This window comes from Eurypyga helias, unplaced genomic scaffold (genome assembly GCF_000690775.1).
Source record: "Eurypyga helias isolate BGI_N326 unplaced genomic scaffold, ASM69077v1 scaffold20355, whole genome shotgun sequence".
Taxonomy (NCBI): Eukaryota; Metazoa; Chordata; class Aves; order Eurypygiformes; family Eurypygidae; genus Eurypyga; species Eurypyga helias.
In genome coordinates, this window is record NW_010253760.1 from 7275 (window position 1) to 26490 (window position 19216).

At 41.5% G+C, this 19216-nt stretch overlaps 1 protein-coding gene across 1 annotated transcript in view; it reads left to right on the top strand.

Annotated features, from left to right (window-relative positions):
• Positions 1 to 9868: 9868 nt before the first annotated feature.
• The window catches only part of ROS1 (ROS proto-oncogene 1 , receptor tyrosine kinase), a 59202-nt gene continuing 49854 nt past the window's right edge, over positions 9869 to 19216 (top strand). The window contains exons 1-6 of the mRNA XM_010152784.1: positions 9869 to 9991; positions 11757 to 11810; positions 13528 to 13587; positions 14257 to 14283; positions 17124 to 17184; positions 18575 to 18723. Of these exons, the coding sequence (XP_010151086.1) occupies positions 9869 to 9991; positions 11757 to 11810; positions 13528 to 13587; positions 14257 to 14283; positions 17124 to 17184; positions 18575 to 18723 (474 nt within the window). The remainder of the gene's footprint in view (positions 9992 to 11756; positions 11811 to 13527; positions 13588 to 14256; positions 14284 to 17123; positions 17185 to 18574; positions 18724 to 19216) is intronic.

The window sequence follows — 19216 nt, forward strand, 5'->3', positions numbered from 1 at the left end:
GTAACCAGCAGCTTCACAGAAGAGAAGGCGGCTCAGCTTAGTGTGGTACAAAAGGATGCAGGTTGCACACCCAGAATCCCAGATGGTGAACACGGTGCTGGCACAGTCAGCTACAGCTAAGGCTGTGCTGGTGGTTGCTCAAACCAGGGCAAAACTAACCTTGGTAATGATTACTTGCAGTGGAAACACAAACCTCTTGTCCCTAGTGAAGACCTGAGTCCCTGCAGCTTCTAACTTTCTCACACAGCATCCTGTTCATCTGGGAATTATGAGGACTCGGCACCTTTTCAGGGGTTGTTGTAATCTTTTAGGCTCCGACTTCTGCTGTCTACATTTGAATACTGTACCATTTATGCATTTTTAGGTATTTGACCGACTGTTTCCAAAAAGACGAGTGCGCTATATTAATCAATCAATCAATCAATCATGAGGATTCATGTGAGCACTGGTGAACTATTTTCTGACTGACTTTGTAACTTCTACTTGGGAAAGTGAGAGATCGAATGCATTTTTATTCATTCTCATGATATTAACTGATCCCTCTCCCACACTTCTGCCAATGTGCTGTCATTACTAGGGATCTAGAGAGCAAAACCTGTCCTGTGTCACACCATCCACTCCTACTACCAGCAAGGTGGTGGATTATGACTTCCTAACTTGCGAGTTTGACCACTTCTAGGCGAGCAGGAGCAGGAAGCCTGGCTGCTCTTTAGCCTCCTCCCGGTTACAAACCCCTGTTGGAGCACGTGTAAGTCATCCCACACTGTTTTCCACTGGTTGCAGAGTCTGTCTTTGGTGGACCATGAACCTTCACTTACTTCGTTGCATCTTAACACCAGTGTTTTTTCTTGATGTTCCTTGTTCTTCGTTAATGTCCTGGGGATTTTGTTTTGTTTTGTTTTGATCTGTGGAATTATATTAATGTAAGAAAATAGCAAACACTGAAGCAAAAGAAACAAAAACAACATGACAGAGATAGCACAGTCAGTAGACAGTGATAACATTTGCAGACAGCCGTTCTACCAAGTGAAGGCTAACTTGTTGCTACACAAGAGAAATATTTATAGCTATTTTGTATTACTGGTTTTATAGAAATACACATTTCAAAAAATTCTCATCTGTAGCATCTTTATCTGAAAACCATGCAAGAAAGCATGACTGATACAAACATACATTAAGGTGTATGTGCCTGGGCATTCTTTCTGGACATGGAAACTCTACCAGAGGAACCATTACTACTCAGTAGTCCTGCTTGGACAGATTGTCTGTCTTCATTTTAGTTCTTGGGCCTAATCTAAAGCAGATTGAAGTTACGGAGGAGCCTGTGCTGACAGCAGCACCAAGTACTCCCTGGGGTCCTTACTTTCCAGGTTCTAATGGATCTTCCTATCGTGGTTCAAGACATTGCTGTGCCCGTAGGTCTCTGCTCCGCTCAGCTCCTGTAGCTTGCAGAGCAGCAGAAGAGAGCGTACACCTGCACTGCAGCTGTTTGACCTTCACTTAACTTGCTGTTAGGATGGGTATCCACCAGTAGACCAGACTGTGAACATGAATGTCTGGAGGGGTTTAAAGATACGGTCTCTTCTGCAGTCTCAGCTGTGGATTACTGCAAAAGGGCACGTTAGCCTTTTTCACAGAATAAGCTTTCTCTGGTGTCTAATATAGTCCATACCCCAAATATTGCTGGGAAAGAAGAAAAATACAGAAGGATCTTCTCAGAAGTAGTTATTACAGTATCAGTTGTTTTAAAGTAACTAATTCTGTTATATCTGGTTTGATCTAGAGATTTTCTTTCCAGTGCATTTCTTTCCTCTTTGAGGGCCACTGATTCCTTTCAGTGTTAGAAGAAGTGCTCATGTGCTTGTGCACATAAGTAATATTGAAAAAATAATATACTTTTCATAAGCCAATTTATATCTTTAATCTTGGGAGCATAATCATATGAACCAGTATGACATCCCTTGTTTAATGCTTCTCCTCTCTTATTCTGCCTTAACTTGAGGTAGGATTTGTCATTACAGCTTTAGCATGTCATTGTTTTGCAAATCTTTTGGGAGTCCAGATGTGCTCACAATTAAAGGCCAACTCTTATTATTTGCATTACCGTAAAGCAGAGAGACGTCACTGCTCTATTGTGCAAGATCACGTTCAAACACATTATGAGCAGCAGACCTCTGCTGCCCAGACTTCTCGCTATTAAGGGACAATGATGTGTCCTCAGACCTAAATTTAGTTAACAATAGCAGCTGTCAGTGTGAAGGGTCAAACCAGCAGGTCAGAGAGTCTCTTTGTTGGCCTTACTTCCCTTTTTCCTGGTGCTCACCTGATGTTGTGTTGAGCCAGTTCAACTTGCTGAGCCAGCAGAACATTTTCTTGACAACAAGGTGAATGGCTTTCTGCTGTGTCAGGGACCTGAATTAGCTCAGTGGAGAATCAGCAAAGAGGTCGTCGGGCGAGGGGGAAGGACTGCACCCCTGGGGCAGGGCAAGGGAAACTGAGGTCTGGGAACATGGTGGGAGGGAAAGGGAGGGTGAACTGTCAGGGCTGTACTCTTTCAGAGTGGTAAGTCCTCTCAGCCTCAGTGTGCACTATCACCATTTATGTTCAGGTGTAGCTTTCTGTGCCTGTTTTGTCCTTGGTCTGGCTTCTGCCTGACTTCTTGGTGAAGAAAACTTCCTCAGGAAGGAAAATTCTCCCAGCTTTCAGGAAACTTCCTCAGCCAAGGAAAAGGAAAAGCTGTTTTCACACCCAAACAACCACTTTGCTGGGAGTCTAGCAGCATGCTCAGTGCCAGCACAAGGGGCAGCAAGCACACAGCTGGGGACAGGTAATACTTATGCTGTTTTAAAGCACCGTAATTAATTTAAAATCAACACCTCCAAATGCAGATGACTGCTGTTCTGGTTGGTGAAGATGTCAGGCTCGGTTCAGTTGCCTAAACAGAGGCACGTGCTGCCTTTTGAGGTGCTTGGATGACCCCTGCCTCCCACCTGCTGGTCCAGAAGGGCAGAGGGCTCCATTGGTCTGGGGTGATACCTGCCTGCCCAGGCCCTGAGAGGGTCTTGGCTGTCCCTGCCCAGGCCCAAGGGGCTCAATACCTGGCCGCAGCCCAGAACCCCATGGCAGACCCACAAGACTGCCAGCCACTGCCCCAGCGACACTCCAGTTCCCACAGCCCTGCCCGCCTGCAGGCCCTGCTGACCTGGGCCCACAGCCTGGCCTGGCCTCAGCCTGGCCCCATCCCTGAGGAGGTGCCTGATGCCCATGGATGGGGCTGTCTTGGAGCCCCAGCTGCCCTGCTCCTGACTGGGGTGGAACAGGTCCTACCCTGGGAGGCTCCTGTGGTGCATACTGCTCAGATGCTGCCCCAGGTGAACACCTGTGATACCCTAAAACAGCACGGGTGTCACCAGGAACTCGTGTTTAGGCAACAGGACCAAGCCTCAGGCATCATCAGGGCTGAGCAGCAGGCTCACGGTCATGGGGCTCAGCACCAGCTGCCTCTCAGCAGGGCTTAGTCTGAATTTGGGGGCTGTGGAGGCATGCTCAGGCCTTCCCCTCCTCCCAGTGGGTATTGTCGCCCAAGGGAAGGCCATGTCTTAAATCATGGCAGATGTTGGTACTCCCAAGGGGTTTGAAACCCTTAGAAGGTAAAATCTGAGGAGTCAACTGCACTACCTGCGGTGTTGGCAGACGTTAGTGAGTGGAGACGAAATGTTGTCTTTCCCACAGTATTTACCTTTTCACCTGTTAACGCTGGTGTCACTGGTGTGTTGGGTTACCAACTCCAGGATTTCTCATGTCGGTGGTTCCGGTTAACCATGGTCTTCCCAGGGGATGTTTCCCTGTCCCTTAAACAAGAAGGGATCAAAGAGATCTAAGCTGTTTGCAACAAGCCTGTGCTTGTCTGTTTGGGGGCTCAAAAGCATTTTAGAGAACTTGTTCAAAATGTTGTTGGTTTTGTGTTTTTTTTTTCCACCTACTGTGAGTAGCTTTGCTCTCACTTGTGTGGAGACGGGAACTACATTTACCTGTGCACCAGCAGCAGTGCCAGTACTCAGGGGCACTGCTTAGCCAAGCAGAGAGGGACAGGAACTTTTGGGGAGCGGGACTGAAACTCTACATGTTTACAGAAAGGTTAGAGAGGGGTGTATCCAAACAGTTCTCCAACAACACGCTATCACAGGCAGATAATTGAAATGGTCAGATCCAGCCCCTGCTAGCTCCTGCCTCCCGCGGCACTGTTGCTTCTCCAGCAGTCACAAACTCCGTGCAGATGAGCTCTGTTCTGGATTGCTGGATGAGCAATTTCTTTTTATGAGACTACTGGGAGATGAAATGTTCAGGTGTTTTGGAATACCATGGAAACCAGGAGGTGTTAGAGGTAAAGCCTTTTACGGGAGATGTTTATGCAGGCTGAGCATTTGACTGTTCTGAGGATCTCTACAAAGATCGTGTAATCTACACTACTGCTTCTGCTCCTTTTGTCTTTTTCTCCTAATCTTGGCTTTATATCTTCTTATACACTGATCTGCAAGCTCAGAGAAATACGTCACCCCTTCTGCAGCGTGCAATCTTCTTTCCTTCTGTTCCTCTCTTTGCACATCTTTTCCATGCAGTCCTCTTCAGACATGCTGCATCAGGCCATTTTACACGTACACTGTTGCCCTGTCTGCTACATATGTATGTTGAAATCTAGTTTTCTTCAAATTTCAGACTGTACATTTGATTACTAACAATCAGAAGACAGATAATACAGTTCAACAAATCACTAAAGAGCTTTGTAAATACCTTGCCAACCTATCCTCTTTAAAGCAATACAAAAAGCAGTGCAAGCTTTATCTCCTTAACAGCAAGGTTTTTATTGTCATTTTGTGCTTTCTTCCCTCATGTCATATAGCGTGATTACACAAACACGGTTTAGTAAGCCCTGATACAGGTTTGGGGTTTTTTTTTAGATTTGAATTTTTTAGCAGCATATTTATAGATCCTTTAGCATTCCTAATATTTTCTGTCCTGGTCTCGCTTTCACATCTCTTGCTATTGTTAATCTCCACACCTCAATTTTTCCTAGTCTGAAATCCATCATTGTACATCATTTAATGAGACATTTCTCCAGTCATCTTTACTGCAGATCAATAGAAACAAATCCCTGTCTCCTGACTGGTTTAGCTAAGTATCTCATGCATGACTGTCTTTCCAATTTGATCCAGTTTAACAGTCTGCTTCTCCCCCCTCCCCAGCCCCACTTCTCTAATCTGCAGAGATAGATATAAATCTTGAGCCAGACTCCAGGGGGGTTCTCTTGTACGGTCTTCCCTGTGTCTGTGCAAAGCTCTCCCTACCGACTGGCTGCTATTGCCAGACAAACAGCTGCCTTAGCCTTGCACTCCCAAATGAAAGGGGAGGGAGGCCGGGGCACTGGAGGGAAGCTTTTTGCCCTTAGGGTCCTTGTTCACTTAGTTTACTGAGAAATTCAAAAGCTAATGAGGGCCCATTCCTGGAGGGAAAATAAGAATAATCTGTGATCTTTGGAAAAGAGTGAAAAGCCGTCACCACTAGTGAGTGCTTTACATCAGCATATCTTTTCAAGTCTACCCCCCACAAGACAAAGGGTTAGAAAATGATAAGTAAAAGCTGAGGTTTTCCTTTTCATTCTCTGCCCTATAGCCTGGCTGTGGGATTTAGTCCCGCCTTTCTCACCTCTCCCAATTTCCCACCCCATCAAGACAGGACCCATGAATGTGGTCTAACTTCAAGGAATCTTTAGTGTTATGTAACTGGACGCAAGCAGTCGAGATAAGACACAGACATTTGGGGCCTTTGGGTGTCCCCCTCCTCACCTCCTCAGGCACCCCCTTTTTGCAGTCCTTCCAATTCACAGAATCATAGAATGGTTTGGGTTGGAAACAAACTTAAAGACCATCTAGTTCCAACCCCCCTGCCATGGGCAGGGACACCTTCCACTAGACCAGGTTGCTCAAAGCCTCATCCAGCCTGGCCTTGAACACTTCCAGGGATGGGGCATCCACAGCTTCTCTGGGCAACCTGTTCCAGTGCCCCACCACTCTCTCTGTGGAAATATATGGAATTTATTCCATATATTTAATCTAAATCTGTGCTCTTACAGTTTAAGGCCACTGTAGGTGCCTGACTCTCATATGAGAGCTCATTAAAATTAGATGATCAGAGTGGGTATTAACCTTGAGCTGCTTGGCCTACCTTTTTTGATGAAGGTTGCTGCCACAGGGGCAGGGGTGATGTCACGGCTCTTGGACTGGGTCAGCTGGGATCTGCCCTGAAATCTGGCACCTTTTGCTCTGGAGTATGGAAATAACCTGAAGTTGGCATCATCTTATGTTAAAGTGTTGGATTGTAACCTTTGGCACCCCAGGAGATGTTTTCCAACTGAACCCTCTGGCTGTGGGGGTAACACCTCGTGTCTGTGCACTGGGGTGTGTGGTGGGGAAGGCTGCCAACCCACCCTGAGCCAACGATTTCAGTCTTCTGCTGTAAATGCAGCGGAGACCTAAAGAGCTGTGTCTTAGACCGTTAGGCTGCTTATATGACACCATTCGCATATACATATGTGCAAACATGTGCTTGCTCACATACAGAAAAGATTTGTCTTTTTTGATCCTTGTAATTCCAAGCATAAAGATGATGTTAGTTACTTGCTTTGCTGGCAGTAATTATGTGTGTTTTTCTGCTCAAGATATAATAGCCCATATTCATTACTATAAGGACTGATCATCTGTATACATTTCTATTGCTCTCAAAGGAGTTTGAAAGATGAATCCACAGTTTGCAAGGTGCTCTGATATATACATATACTGCTGTTGAGGCAGGGAATTGTAATAGCGTCTGCTTTTCTCTGTTACTCACTAAACTGCTGTTTTTCTCCTCATTCACTTACAGTCTTCTCCCTTGCAGAACCTATCCCTGTGCTGGACTTCGGGATGAAGGAAATTATGCTCTGTAAGAAGATCCATAATATAAAGTACAAGGTTTATAAATGATCTTTCACAGAGTTTGGATCCCTAGTTCTGTGCCAGAATGCAGTTTTATGGAAGAAATAACGCATACACCATCATTTGCAGATTTTACAAACCCTCCTTTTAAAGTCAGTTTCTAAAACCCTGAAGAATTCTTGAAATTTAGGTGAAAAATACAAAGGCTCAAGTGACTGTTAGTAGTTTTTTGCCCATTGTGTTAGAAGGAACGTAAAAAAGAAAGACAATTCAGTGCTTTTTTTCTTTGAAGGTGCTGGTTTATAGGATGTTACAGTGACACCTGGTGGGAAACAGTGTTGGAAGTCTAAGAAAAATTTGTGTCGTAAAACTAGATGCTTTTTTGAATAATGTCTTTAATGTTATTATTTTATTAACTATATTGCAGTAATGGTTAGAGCCTATTTGTGTAAGGTATGCATGTACCATACATATACAAATGTGCAAATTCTCATTTACAAGACTATCAACATCAGTAATTTCAAACCTTTACAGTTATAAAGAAAGGGTTAGTAACAAGTATTTGATAGTAGTCAAATTTCCTAGAATCAGAGACAAATGCCAACATTTTTATGTGGCTGCTGACTTCTTCAGGCTCCCAGGTGCATCTTGATTACATTCCTCACCTTGATCCCTTCTTCTCCCCTCCCACTTCTCCTCCCTATACACACTCAAACAAGAACCAAGGTACATCCTAACAGTAAATTGGCTCCTAAAAAACAAAACAAAACCCACAAGTGTTGAACAATTAAATGCAAAATGTAATTCATTGTGTTTTTTTTAAGAATGAACTTAGACACATTTGTTTACCTGGGCTACATCTAATCTAGTAATTTAAAGCCATACCAGGCAGCATTCCTAATCCTGAGAGACCATACAGATCAGCCATTAAACTGTTAGACTACATGTATTTCAGTTGTGGCCATCTTCTTCTGGAGTATGAATGATTTTAAAAGTGTGGATGTGAGTTATTCTGTGCCACTGGCTAGGGTATGGGCATGGGTACCTTTACTTTACTGGTATAGACCTAGAGACCTTAGCGACTGAGGGTCCTAAATCTCCTAAAGATCTGTCCAAAGCACAAGTGCTCTGCCTCAGGAAGAAATTGTAGGCTCCAGCTGCCTGCCACCAGGCTCCTCTGCAGTTTTGCTTCTCACGTGAGCTCTGACGAAGTTTCTTCAGACAAGATGAGCTGGATTAGCAAAGAGCTATTATTTAAGCAGCCAGACTAAACTGGCTTATTTTGGCTAGAGCTAAGGAGTTTCCTCTTGAGCAGCTTTGCTGGTGGACTGGAGGGGGGGTAGCATCTTTCTGGAGTGGAGAGGTGACAAGCAAGTGGGGCAGTAACTCCCCGTCACCTGTGTAGCTGAAAGCCCTCAGCTGAAAGCTAACCTCACCTTAGAGTCTTACTCTTGCCTAGGAATTCACTTGACTAGTGGCAAGGAGGCTGAGATAATGCACAAGAAAAGCCTTAAATGCTTCCCACAGCAAGTGGAAGATAAAAAAACCGGGAGGAGTCTGCTCCACAAAGCCTTTCTTTCCTCCAACCACCTTCAAGCCACGTGCTTGGCAATATCCATTGGCTTTCTCCAGCCTAACATATCCTTTGCTCCTGCTTTGGTTCTTTTAGCTCCTTTCACCTACCCTGCCCAGGCACAGCAGCACATGGGGCTGTGCTGCAGCCTGAATCAGAGAAAACAGCATCAGGTTAATGCTAACCTATTCACTTCTGTTGTTGCTGGGTTAGTGTTAGCCCAATTCTCAGGGTGGTTTATTGCATGACTGCAGGAAAACTTGCTTGGGAAGGCAAAGAAGCATTTAGTGTGGCGGGAAAGTGGGTCCCCACTTTCAACAGCAATGGCAGGATGTGCCAGCTTAAACTGATCATTAAAATGCTATGTTATTTATAAAATAGCACATTTTATTTATAATGCATAATGCACATGAACAAAAATGACGTAGGATTTGTTTATATATTCATATATATATGTAAGCTGGATCAATTTCTTACTGCAGTTCACAGAGTGACTCTGGATAGTGCTGTGGTACAATGGAGGTGGGCTGCAGACTGGGAGCTGGATGTATCTTCAGCTTCAACTCTAATGTGAGTCTCCATCTTCATGTAGGACTCTTCAGCTCTCTTTCAATCGCATACATGATTTACCTATCAGCTTCAATTTTATTCTATGATATGGCCACGAACTTACTAGTACAATTGAGCCCACACAAGTAGAGATCTCCTAACAGGTTGGCTCTGGTTAGTTTGTGCCTACATTGCATCAAAAGTCAGATAGGGGTCTGTTTTGAGTGGTGTTTTGGTGTGGAAAAAGAAATTTTGGAAATAGTCATTAAAATTAACTAACATTTTTGATTAATTACTGATTGATACGAGCTGTAGTGTTCTAACAAGGTTATTCATCATCACAGACATTTGTTTATAGTTGTATCCACTTGAAAATATTTAGAAATAGCTTAATTGTAGTAGAAATTAAGATTAGGCCAGTTTTCTCTCACTCTTTACTGTGTTGCTTGGAGCACCAGATTAAAAGCATTGCACCTAGTTTCCTCTTTGCGTTAATGATATTTATGTAAGGCGGTACTCTGTCTTTCATTGGTCAACTCTTTTGTTTCAGTGGTTTAATAAGAAACTATGAAATAGATGTTGTGCAATTTCAAGACAACTGCTCCAGGAAGCTAAGAAGTTGTTGAAGGAACGGATGGTAAACAAGGATTTAAAAAATATTTAATAACCTGAAATGCAGAAATTTCACCGTCACATCTCTCTCATCTAGACTAAAAGGAGTTTGTATGGCCAAGTCAAGCAAAGAATCAGACTGGCAGATGAAACTGTTTAAGTTATGAGGAACATTTCCCTGTGGGATCTCCCGCTATACAGACTTGCTGCTTTTTACTGTGTATGGATTTCTGCAGCGTACTGCACCTTCTCCAAAAATTGTCAAAACTTATGTTCAAGTAACCTGGTAAGTTGTGAAAAACTGTGGTTAATCTTTTGAAACATAGATGTTTGTTAGCACTGGAAGAATTTTCTATTACATATCAGCTTTTTCAAAATTATTTTAAAGAATATGTCTGCGTAAAAACAGAGCTAGAGAACTAATGTTTGACATTTGAACTCGTGGAACCTGGTAAGGAAGAAATCACATTAACCAGGTTCCATGTGTTTTCATATTATACTTTATTTATATACTTGTGTTCCAACAGCTCCTCAAATTACTATAAATGCTAAAGACCCTGGAGGGTGGTGGAGGGAAACCTTTGCTCTTTCAGTTTATTCACTTTACTTATGAGGTTTCTGTCTAGTCTATGACTTATATAAACCTAGGAAAACTGTAAATTCACAAGAAATTGGCTGGGAATCTGTGGCTTGCACAATTACCCTGAACTAGTTTCAGCTTCTTTTTTAAGTCACCTATGCTTTAAATTGTAGATATTTCTTTAAGTATTAAAATAAGTGTTTGGATCTTTAATCTTATGCTTTCTTAGTGTTCCTTTCAGTAGTCAAATGGAATTTATTGTTTTTCCTTCTACTGATGCACAGCAAAGATAAGCGAAACCTCTCAAATCCAAACAATAATTCTGCCTGAGGCTTTCAGGACTTACCTCCTTGTTTCTATTTGACTGAGATGTTAATATTGTTTGTAAGACAATGTACCTTTGCTCTGCAAAAAGAACATTTTGTGCCTTGGTGCTAACTGTGGAAACCTGCTGCAGAGGACTATCACTTGCTTCATTTTATTTCATACATTTATCTGACAGCTCCTTCAAAACTATTTCTAACTCAGTGAAAGAGTTAATTGCCTTCCCTGATGGAAGCCTATCATGCAATGATAACTTTAATGGGGATCCTTTGATTTAAGATGAAATTAATTCAGAATAAGAAATAAGTTGCTCTTCCTCTCAGCTTTGAAAGATGGGAAAATCGTACTCATGTTCAGTGAACGTATTGTGTAAGGGATTCAGATGAGAAATATGTGATCTTGGAGTCTGAGAGCTGTAAATCTTATTTTTTGCCTCCAGTCTACTTACTGTGTTCACATTTGCTTTGTGACACCTGTGAGTCTCACTGTTGTCATGGCATGCCCAGTGTGCTGAAAATTTGTTCCTGAGAGTTGTTTTATTGGGGGTGCTCTTACCTGTTCACAGGATAAAACCTAAGACCTAACATTCATCTTCTCCGAGGTTGTCAGATACACCCTCAAATCATTTGTACTTCACAGGTGGTGACTGGTTTTGCACACTTCAGATGATGTGAATAAATAGGCACCTTGGCTCAAGAGCTCTTTTGGCAGGAGAGGAAGGGCGGTCACCATACGGCTGCGTAAAACCCCCTCAAATGGAGGCCAGGCAAAAGGCATTTCGCTTGAAGGAAGTTCTTTCTGCTCCCAAGAGGTCAAAGCCACTTGGCTTTGTCATTTGTGCCTAACATATTCATGAAGCATTTGTCATTGACTCAGTGAACCAGAGTCAGGAGATGAGAGCCAAATTCCTACCTGAGATAATTTAATTAACAGCAGATGATTCTGTAAATGTCTTTGTTTGATAGTACTCTGAAATTAGCCTCAAGTGAGAAACTACTGGTGTGTCAACAATAAATTTCTCCAAATGAGGAAACGTTAGTCAAAGAAAATTTGTTTTACATAAAACTAATGCTTTAATATATTTTAATCAAAGAATTTTGGGGGAACATCTTCACTCTTTTAAAAAATGTATGTATTTCTCTTATAGGAAGGAGAACTTGGAATTACTAACCTTTGCAATGTTACTGACATCACTGGAGCAGTGAGTAATGATTTACTTTGTTAATTACTGACGTTTTATGTTACTGCTATTTGAATAAAAAGGGTGCAATGATCTTATTGTCAAAGACTTCACATAAATGTGCACAGTTGCCTGTTTGGCATAAGTCAGTAGGTTGCGTGCTTAGATTTGGCTGAAATTATTAATGACACAACTACCTTTTTTAAAAAAAAAAAAGAAAATGTGTAAAGGTTGTGGATCTCTGCAGTGAGTCATGTTCACATTTCTGATCTACAAAGTTTATAATCACTCATTTTTGAGAAAACTAGTCAGACCCAGTGTTACCTCCAAAATGCAAATCATTGACTGTTTTATTCAGCTACCTTTGTACAATTAAGTAGTTAATTTTGTTTTCTCCGTGATTTGATGGAAGAAAACTTACAACGATAATTGTTGAAAATTTGAAGTTCTGTAGGACTTCAAATGGTTTTGTCTGTCATGGTGGGCTCTGTGGCTTAACATGACCTTCCATAACACTATTCTTACAAAAGACTTCAGCTAATATTCTCCTAGATCAGTTTTCCAATGCGATTCAAGCTCGTGGTTACACGTATTACTTGAAGAGTGGTGGAGTATTCAGTTGTCAATATTTTCCACAGAGACTAGTGGGAAGCAGCCTCTCAGCACCTGGTATCTAGCGAGGCTCAGCCATTTATGATGCTGGGACCATAAAAGGCTGTGTTGTCATGACAATATGTAGCAAGGTTGACTTGCCTATTTAGGTTGCTGTGTATCTTTGCTCAGTGTTATCAAGCCTTACTTTTTTTTTTAATGAGACTTTGAATGCTCCATGTCAGTCTCTCACTTCCGAAGTCATTTCCTTCCAGCTTCTCTTTAAAAAACAAAATGCACATGACCATTACGAAGTGAACGGGACAGAGTAAACAAGAAAGCTCCAACATCAAATCCAAACCCACATATTTATCACTTGTTTGAAAACTCATGGTTTTAAAGCTGATGCCTTTCCTGTTAGAGAGTGGGGGCTTGTGTTGAATGGCTTTCCACAGTTCTTTGTGCTCTGTACTGCATAGCTGTTTCTTCTCCACAGAGAACAGGTGGTAAAATAGAGTTGGGAGAGGGAGTGCTGGCCACACACATCATGGCTAGCTGGGTGACTTGTTCCCAGAGGAAGACTGAATGTGGACAGACTTAGCCAGGGGGTCCTTCTGCCCCTGGAGGTGTGCATCAGCCCTTTCCCAAGGCCTACATAAATCTGAGCGCTCTCCTCTGGTGGTAGTCACAATCTGCACCGGTGCCTTGAAGTCCTTGTAGTGCTCCCAGCACATGCGAGGGTGTCAAAGTCCTTACCAGAGCTCAACACATATTCAAACACCTACTGTTGTGCACAAACCAACCCCTGAGAATTAGGTGTGTTGTTGGTTTGTTTTTTTTTTTTTTTTCCCCTGCTCTATATTTGATTTTACATTGAGAAGGACACTATAAAACATAACCCCATTACGGTAGTATCTGAGTATCTCTCATCTCTGGCATATTTATTTTTTTTTGTTACAAAGTGCTGTAGATGCCTGTTTTATCACTAAGGAATTGAGACATGAAGGAACTAAATGACTTGTTCATGCAGAATATTTTACTGCAGCTGGAAATAAAACTATTGTCCTCACCTTTAGCACTGGAGTATCCATTCTGTTTAAAAATGTGATTTCAATGTCCTTTTAAAAGCCACCATCTGTCTTTGCAGTGCACGAAGGGATGTCAGTTCTGGAATGCAACAGTGCAAACCAATTGCCCACTGAAATGTGTGAGTATTGCCTAAGGTCTATAGAACTTGTCTTCAGTCCATCAAGTACCTTATCCAACGGAAGATGCAGAAACCCTAACCAGAGTAGTGTTTCTATGAAAAGATGTAATATCCATATTTTCTCTCAGCACATTTATAAATTCTCTTTTGGGAAGTTAATAATTCTTGCTATGGGAGTTACCTGTAACAGCAAATGTTGTCATTATGTTTGTCAAAATGTGAGGACATTTTACAGTTCATTAAGCTCAACCACTCACCTAGTGAGAAATAACTAGTGCTTTTCCGGATTTTACTCTACTGGGGCCTGTCTCAGTTATATGCAGATGTAAATGAAGCACATGGTCTTTACGAGATTGATTTCTTGCTTTTACTAAAGCAGATGGATAGGAATTAGTATTGGTCTGGGACAACTACCATTACAGTTTTTAACTGCTCTTTTTGTTTTGGACCTCTTGAACACCTGAAGCTCATTTATCCTTGGCATCATTTTAATGTTGACTTTCTGGTTTTTCAAGTCTGGGTTTTCCTTCTTTCATTATTTGCCAGTGATAAAGTTTTGTACTGTACTTTCAGCATAAGAAATTTCTAATTAATTGATAGTATCTGTTTGAAATATTCTGTGGTTATATTTATGCTAATCCTGCATTTTATTAATTTGCTTCTTGACAGAACAAGACATACACCAGAGCATGTGAGGTAAGTTAAACACTTTCAGATCAATTAAAAAAAAAAAAAAATCACAGTTTCAGTGATTACTATGTCCATATAGTGCTAAGAAATGCAGTGTAGATACACTAACTCATCAATCCAGGTCTAATTGTTTTTTGCTCCTTAAAGCTGAAGAATGAGTTAAGTACCCAAATCCTTTCTTTCCAGCATAGTGGGTAAGAACATGTTTACAAGAAAAACGACTCTGTAGCAAAGAATATTGCTTTAAAGAGAGCGGACTAATCACACCAGTATGGAACACAGTACAGACCTATTTAAACTATCTCGTAGGCTTTCACAGGAGCCTTGCTCTACCCAGTGTTTTATGAATGCCATCAGAGATGAACAGGAGAGAATGCTTGTTAAGGCTGGCATGACCCCAACTTGGGAAGAAGTGGAAACAAGGAGTGGGAGCTAGAAGACAAAAGACACTCTTGAATGAAAAGAGTCACTCTCTTGCCCTTTGGAAAGAGATCTCAAATAGGGAGTGCCTGGTCTGTGCTGCAGATGGATTGGTGTTTACAGTGATTAGTACGAGCCAACAAAGTGCTACTAAAGAGACTGTGCCCTTCTGGGGCCCTTTTAGCTTGCACATAGTGTGTAGGATGGAATGGGGAAGAGCTGATTGCAGGATTGTGTTTGGGACTGTTGAAGCCTCAGTACCCAGATGGGCACAGCACACTTCAAGCAGGCAATGGAGGGGTTGGAGGGAATGCTGAGTAGAACACAAACCCATTGGCAATCTGGAAATTTGACAGAAAGGACTCACTTTTTAAATGCTTTTTAACCTGTGAAATTTTGACCATGACAAAGGTTTACAAATACATTAAGTGGTGGGTTTGGAGTGGAGGAACAGTCCAAGAAGTAAGCTACTTACTTTTGTAGAAACACAGAATTAGCATGGTGTTTTTTTTTTTTTTTTTTTTGTTGGGGTCTGGATTTTTTTTTTTTTTTTTTTTGTGCTTGTCTGGCCACACAATATGCCAGTTAAATTCACTAGCTTTGCAAGGGCTTTTGTGAGATTATTTTTCCATTGGATCAGCTGGTTGACTTGACTCCCCACATGGTCAAGCGAGCACCAGGTCACTGAATCCAAAGGAGCAGGTCATTGCAGTCTGCAGGAGAAAAGAGTGGGAGTAAGAATGGGATTTTTCCTTTGGTGTCAGCTCAGCTCTGCCGTGTGACTACACCCTGGGACTGAAATCTGGTAGTATTGCTCCTGTTAGATATTACTTGTCACCTAGGAACAGGGGAGAGCTACCAAATTCAGTGGGAATATGCACAAGAAAGGGCAGCAGGAACTGGTTCAGACAGGGGAAGTTCCGATCGATGGAGAATATATGAGGATTTCTTTTTTTCAGGCAGAACAGATGGCAAATTTCCCTCAAAATTTCTAAGGCTAGGAGCTTTAGTAATCTTCTTACTTCAAGCAAAAATTGGATTTATGGTTCAGACAAAGATCAGAAGAAGAAAGAAAAACATGACAAAAAACAAATGGCCAGGAATGTCTGTGTTAAATGAAGCAGAAGGCACTATGAATCAGCATGTAGTCTGGGGACATTATGCCCTACAAACTAAACAAATCTTGATTATAAATGAAAGCTCCAGTGTACAGCTGATAAATAGGATCTTCTAATACCCGGATCTCTGCCTGCTAACAGTCATGATAATTCACTTGGAAGTATTTTATTGCTGTGAATACAAAAACTTTCAAAAAACTTTTAAAGTGCTTGCACTTGGCACTAAATACCTAGAGGTGAGATAATGTATATAGGAATATACTGCTAAGCAAGTTTTTATATCCATCTCAGATGCAGCTGTGTCATCTGAAATAACATGCCTTGTTAGTTTCCGTAGGGTGCAGGAAGTGTATACCCTAGAATCATGGAAAGAGCAATTAAAAAAATTTGCTCGCTTAATATAATGAATTGCTTCTGAATAATCTAAAGGTTAATTATCACTTGAAAGGTGGCTACTGTATGAATCAAGCATCAAGATTTTATAGGTCGAATGAACTTGCAGAATTAAATGAGCCCAAATAAAACGTCTGTCTAGAAAAGCTCAAACCATCATTTGCCAAAAGTTTTGGCTTTCTAGGAGACTGTCTTGCATGTAATTTTTAAGCTACTGAGAAGCACCTGGAAAATGTTACTACCTCTTCTTAAGTTGTCTACCTAGAAAGCAGGGTAACACTATACCTATGTTCCCTACCTAAACTGAAAACTCTTAGGAATTTTCTGTTCTTGGGATGTGAGTGTGGAGAACTCACTGCCCTGTGTTATTTGTTGTATCAGCAGGTTGTAGACACGACTGTACCAGAAAGAGTAACTACTAACAAGGAAGTGTGATCTAGGCATGGCTGCCCTTACAAAATATTAATTTCAACTATTTTGAAAATACACTGGATTTGCATTTGTAAGAATGTGCCTCATTCATAGGAAATACATGAAGCAGAAAAGGGGGAAATCCAAAATGTGAAAGTATCATTAACAGATTAAAAACCATTACTTCCTAACTCCATGGTTGTCATTGAAGTCTGTTTCCAACTTTAATGTAGCCCCGTATTTCTGCTTTCCACAAAGGGACAGCGTGTAAGGAGGAAAATTCTAATTTGGTGCCCAGTGAGTTGATAGAAATGCTCTTGGGAAGCTCTTTGGAGTGAGTTTGTGGTACCGGTATTTTTAGGAATGAATGCAATGATTTCCACAGGGTTTGTATGTATTCAAAATGTCCACAGGATTTGTATGTATTTAAAATATGTTTGTATAATTCTAGGAGGAAGTTTGTCATTACACAAAACTAACCAGTGCATTCTGTACCCTACACAGACAGTTTCCTGTAAGTTTGGCTGTAGCCGTGCAGAGGATGCATATGGAGTTGAAGCACAGAGTAAGTCTGAATAGAGTCCTGTGTCCAATTAATATTCTGATAAATTCAGTTTTGAGTTTTAGTTTTGTTCTGTTATCTGGATTTCTTAAAAAAAATATGAATGTCTTGAGTGTTTTAGTTCATCAGAAAATTACCACTCTTCTTTTTGATTTTAACAAATACAATGGGGTTAATTCTATATTATAGTAAAACTTTTTTCCCCTCCCTTTCATGAACATGAGACTTTTTGAATCTTATCTCAACTGTTTAAGATTATACTTTGTTGAGCATGTATTCTTAGAATCATAGAATCATAGAGCGGTTTGGGTTGGAAGGGACCTTAAAGCCCATCTAGTTCCACCCCCCCTGCCATGGGCAGGGACACCTTCCACTAGACCAGGTTGCTCAAAGCCTCATCCAGCCTGGCCTTGAACACTTCCAGGGATGGGGCATCCACAGCTTCTCTGGGCAACCTCTTCCAGTGTTTCACCACCCTCTCTGTAGAGAATTTTTTGCTCCTAGATCTAAATCTATCTGCTTTCAGTTTAAACCTGTAACCCCTTGTCCTGTCACTACAGGCCCTTGTAAAAAATCCCCCCCAGCTTCCTTGTAGCCCCTTCAGGTACTGGAAGGGGCCATAAGGTCTCCCCGGAGCCTTCTCTTCTCCAGGCTGAACAAGCCCAACTCTCTCATCCTGTCCCCATAGCAGAGGGGCTCCAGCCCTCTGAGCATCTCCGTGGCCTCCTCTGGACTCGCTCCAACCGGTCTATATCCTTCTGATGTTAGGGGCTCCACAGCTGGAGGGAGCACTCCAGGTGGGGTCTCACAAGAGCAGAGGACAGGGGCAGAATCCCCTCCCTCGACCTGCTGGCCACACTTCTCTGAATACAGCCCAGGATACGGGGCTCTTGACCCATCTGCTGTCTCCAAATCGTTGCCAAAAGCTCCTGCAATTTATCTGGGAACAATTAGGCCAATACAGTGATACTGAAATAGACCCCTTGAAAATCTCTTCAAATGTCTCCCATACCTTTTCTAGGTTTCTATTCAGTAAAATTTTCCTAAGTACCTTGTCGTGGTTTAACTAGCAGCCACGTAAAGAGAGTTAACTCTTTTCTGACTGAATCCAGCACATACCTGTAACTAAAGGTGCATTTACACAAGCGCAGAATCGTAGTCATATTTGGTCACATTGAGCTTGGCCCAGTTTAAGATTTCTTATCAAACTGTCTTTAAGATGTCATGTTATTTATTCAGCAACATTTTCAATAGATTCTTTGGTGTGTGTTTTTGTTGGCTTCACAGCTTCCAAGTGTGTGGGGTAAAAGGTTTTACTCTTAAGATGCAGAGGTTGCCATGAATTTCTTTTTTTTTTTTTTTTTTTTACTGTTGTATTGTATTTTCCTTTCAGACTACTTGAACAAGCCTAGAGCACCATTTGCATCTACCATTGGATGCCACAATGTCACATTAGGGTGGAAGCCAGCTAACATCTCTGGGGTGAAATATATTACCCAGTGGAAGTTCAATCGGCTCCCTGGAGACTGGAGGTACACAGAGGTAAAGATGGACATTTCCTTTTACTTTGCAATGAAACGCTTTCTTCTCTGCTCTTCATTTTGTCTTAGAAAAATATTGGATAATATGTTAGGCACATGTAAGAGGTTTGCAAAATCACATGTAGCATGGTGAAGCTGAGAAGTGGACAGTTATTCCCTGTTTCCTCCAACACAGAAATTAGGGACCTTGATGGAAACTAGCAGGTAGCTGGTTCAAAATTACAAAATGAAGGTATTTCCTCACAGAATGTGTAGTTAAAATGTTCAGCTGCTTCCTGGTACATATGGATGTTAAATTATGGAATTTAAACTCCTAAATATTAAAATTAATAAAATTACTAAATGGGGTTTGAGAAGTGTCTGGACAAATTAATGGAAGACAAAATTGAGCTCTACTAAATACAAAATTTGCCATTGTTTCATATTGAGTTATGCTTATAAAATGCCAAAACTGAGAGTATTTGGGAGAAATATCACTGTAGGCTCTCTTTTTT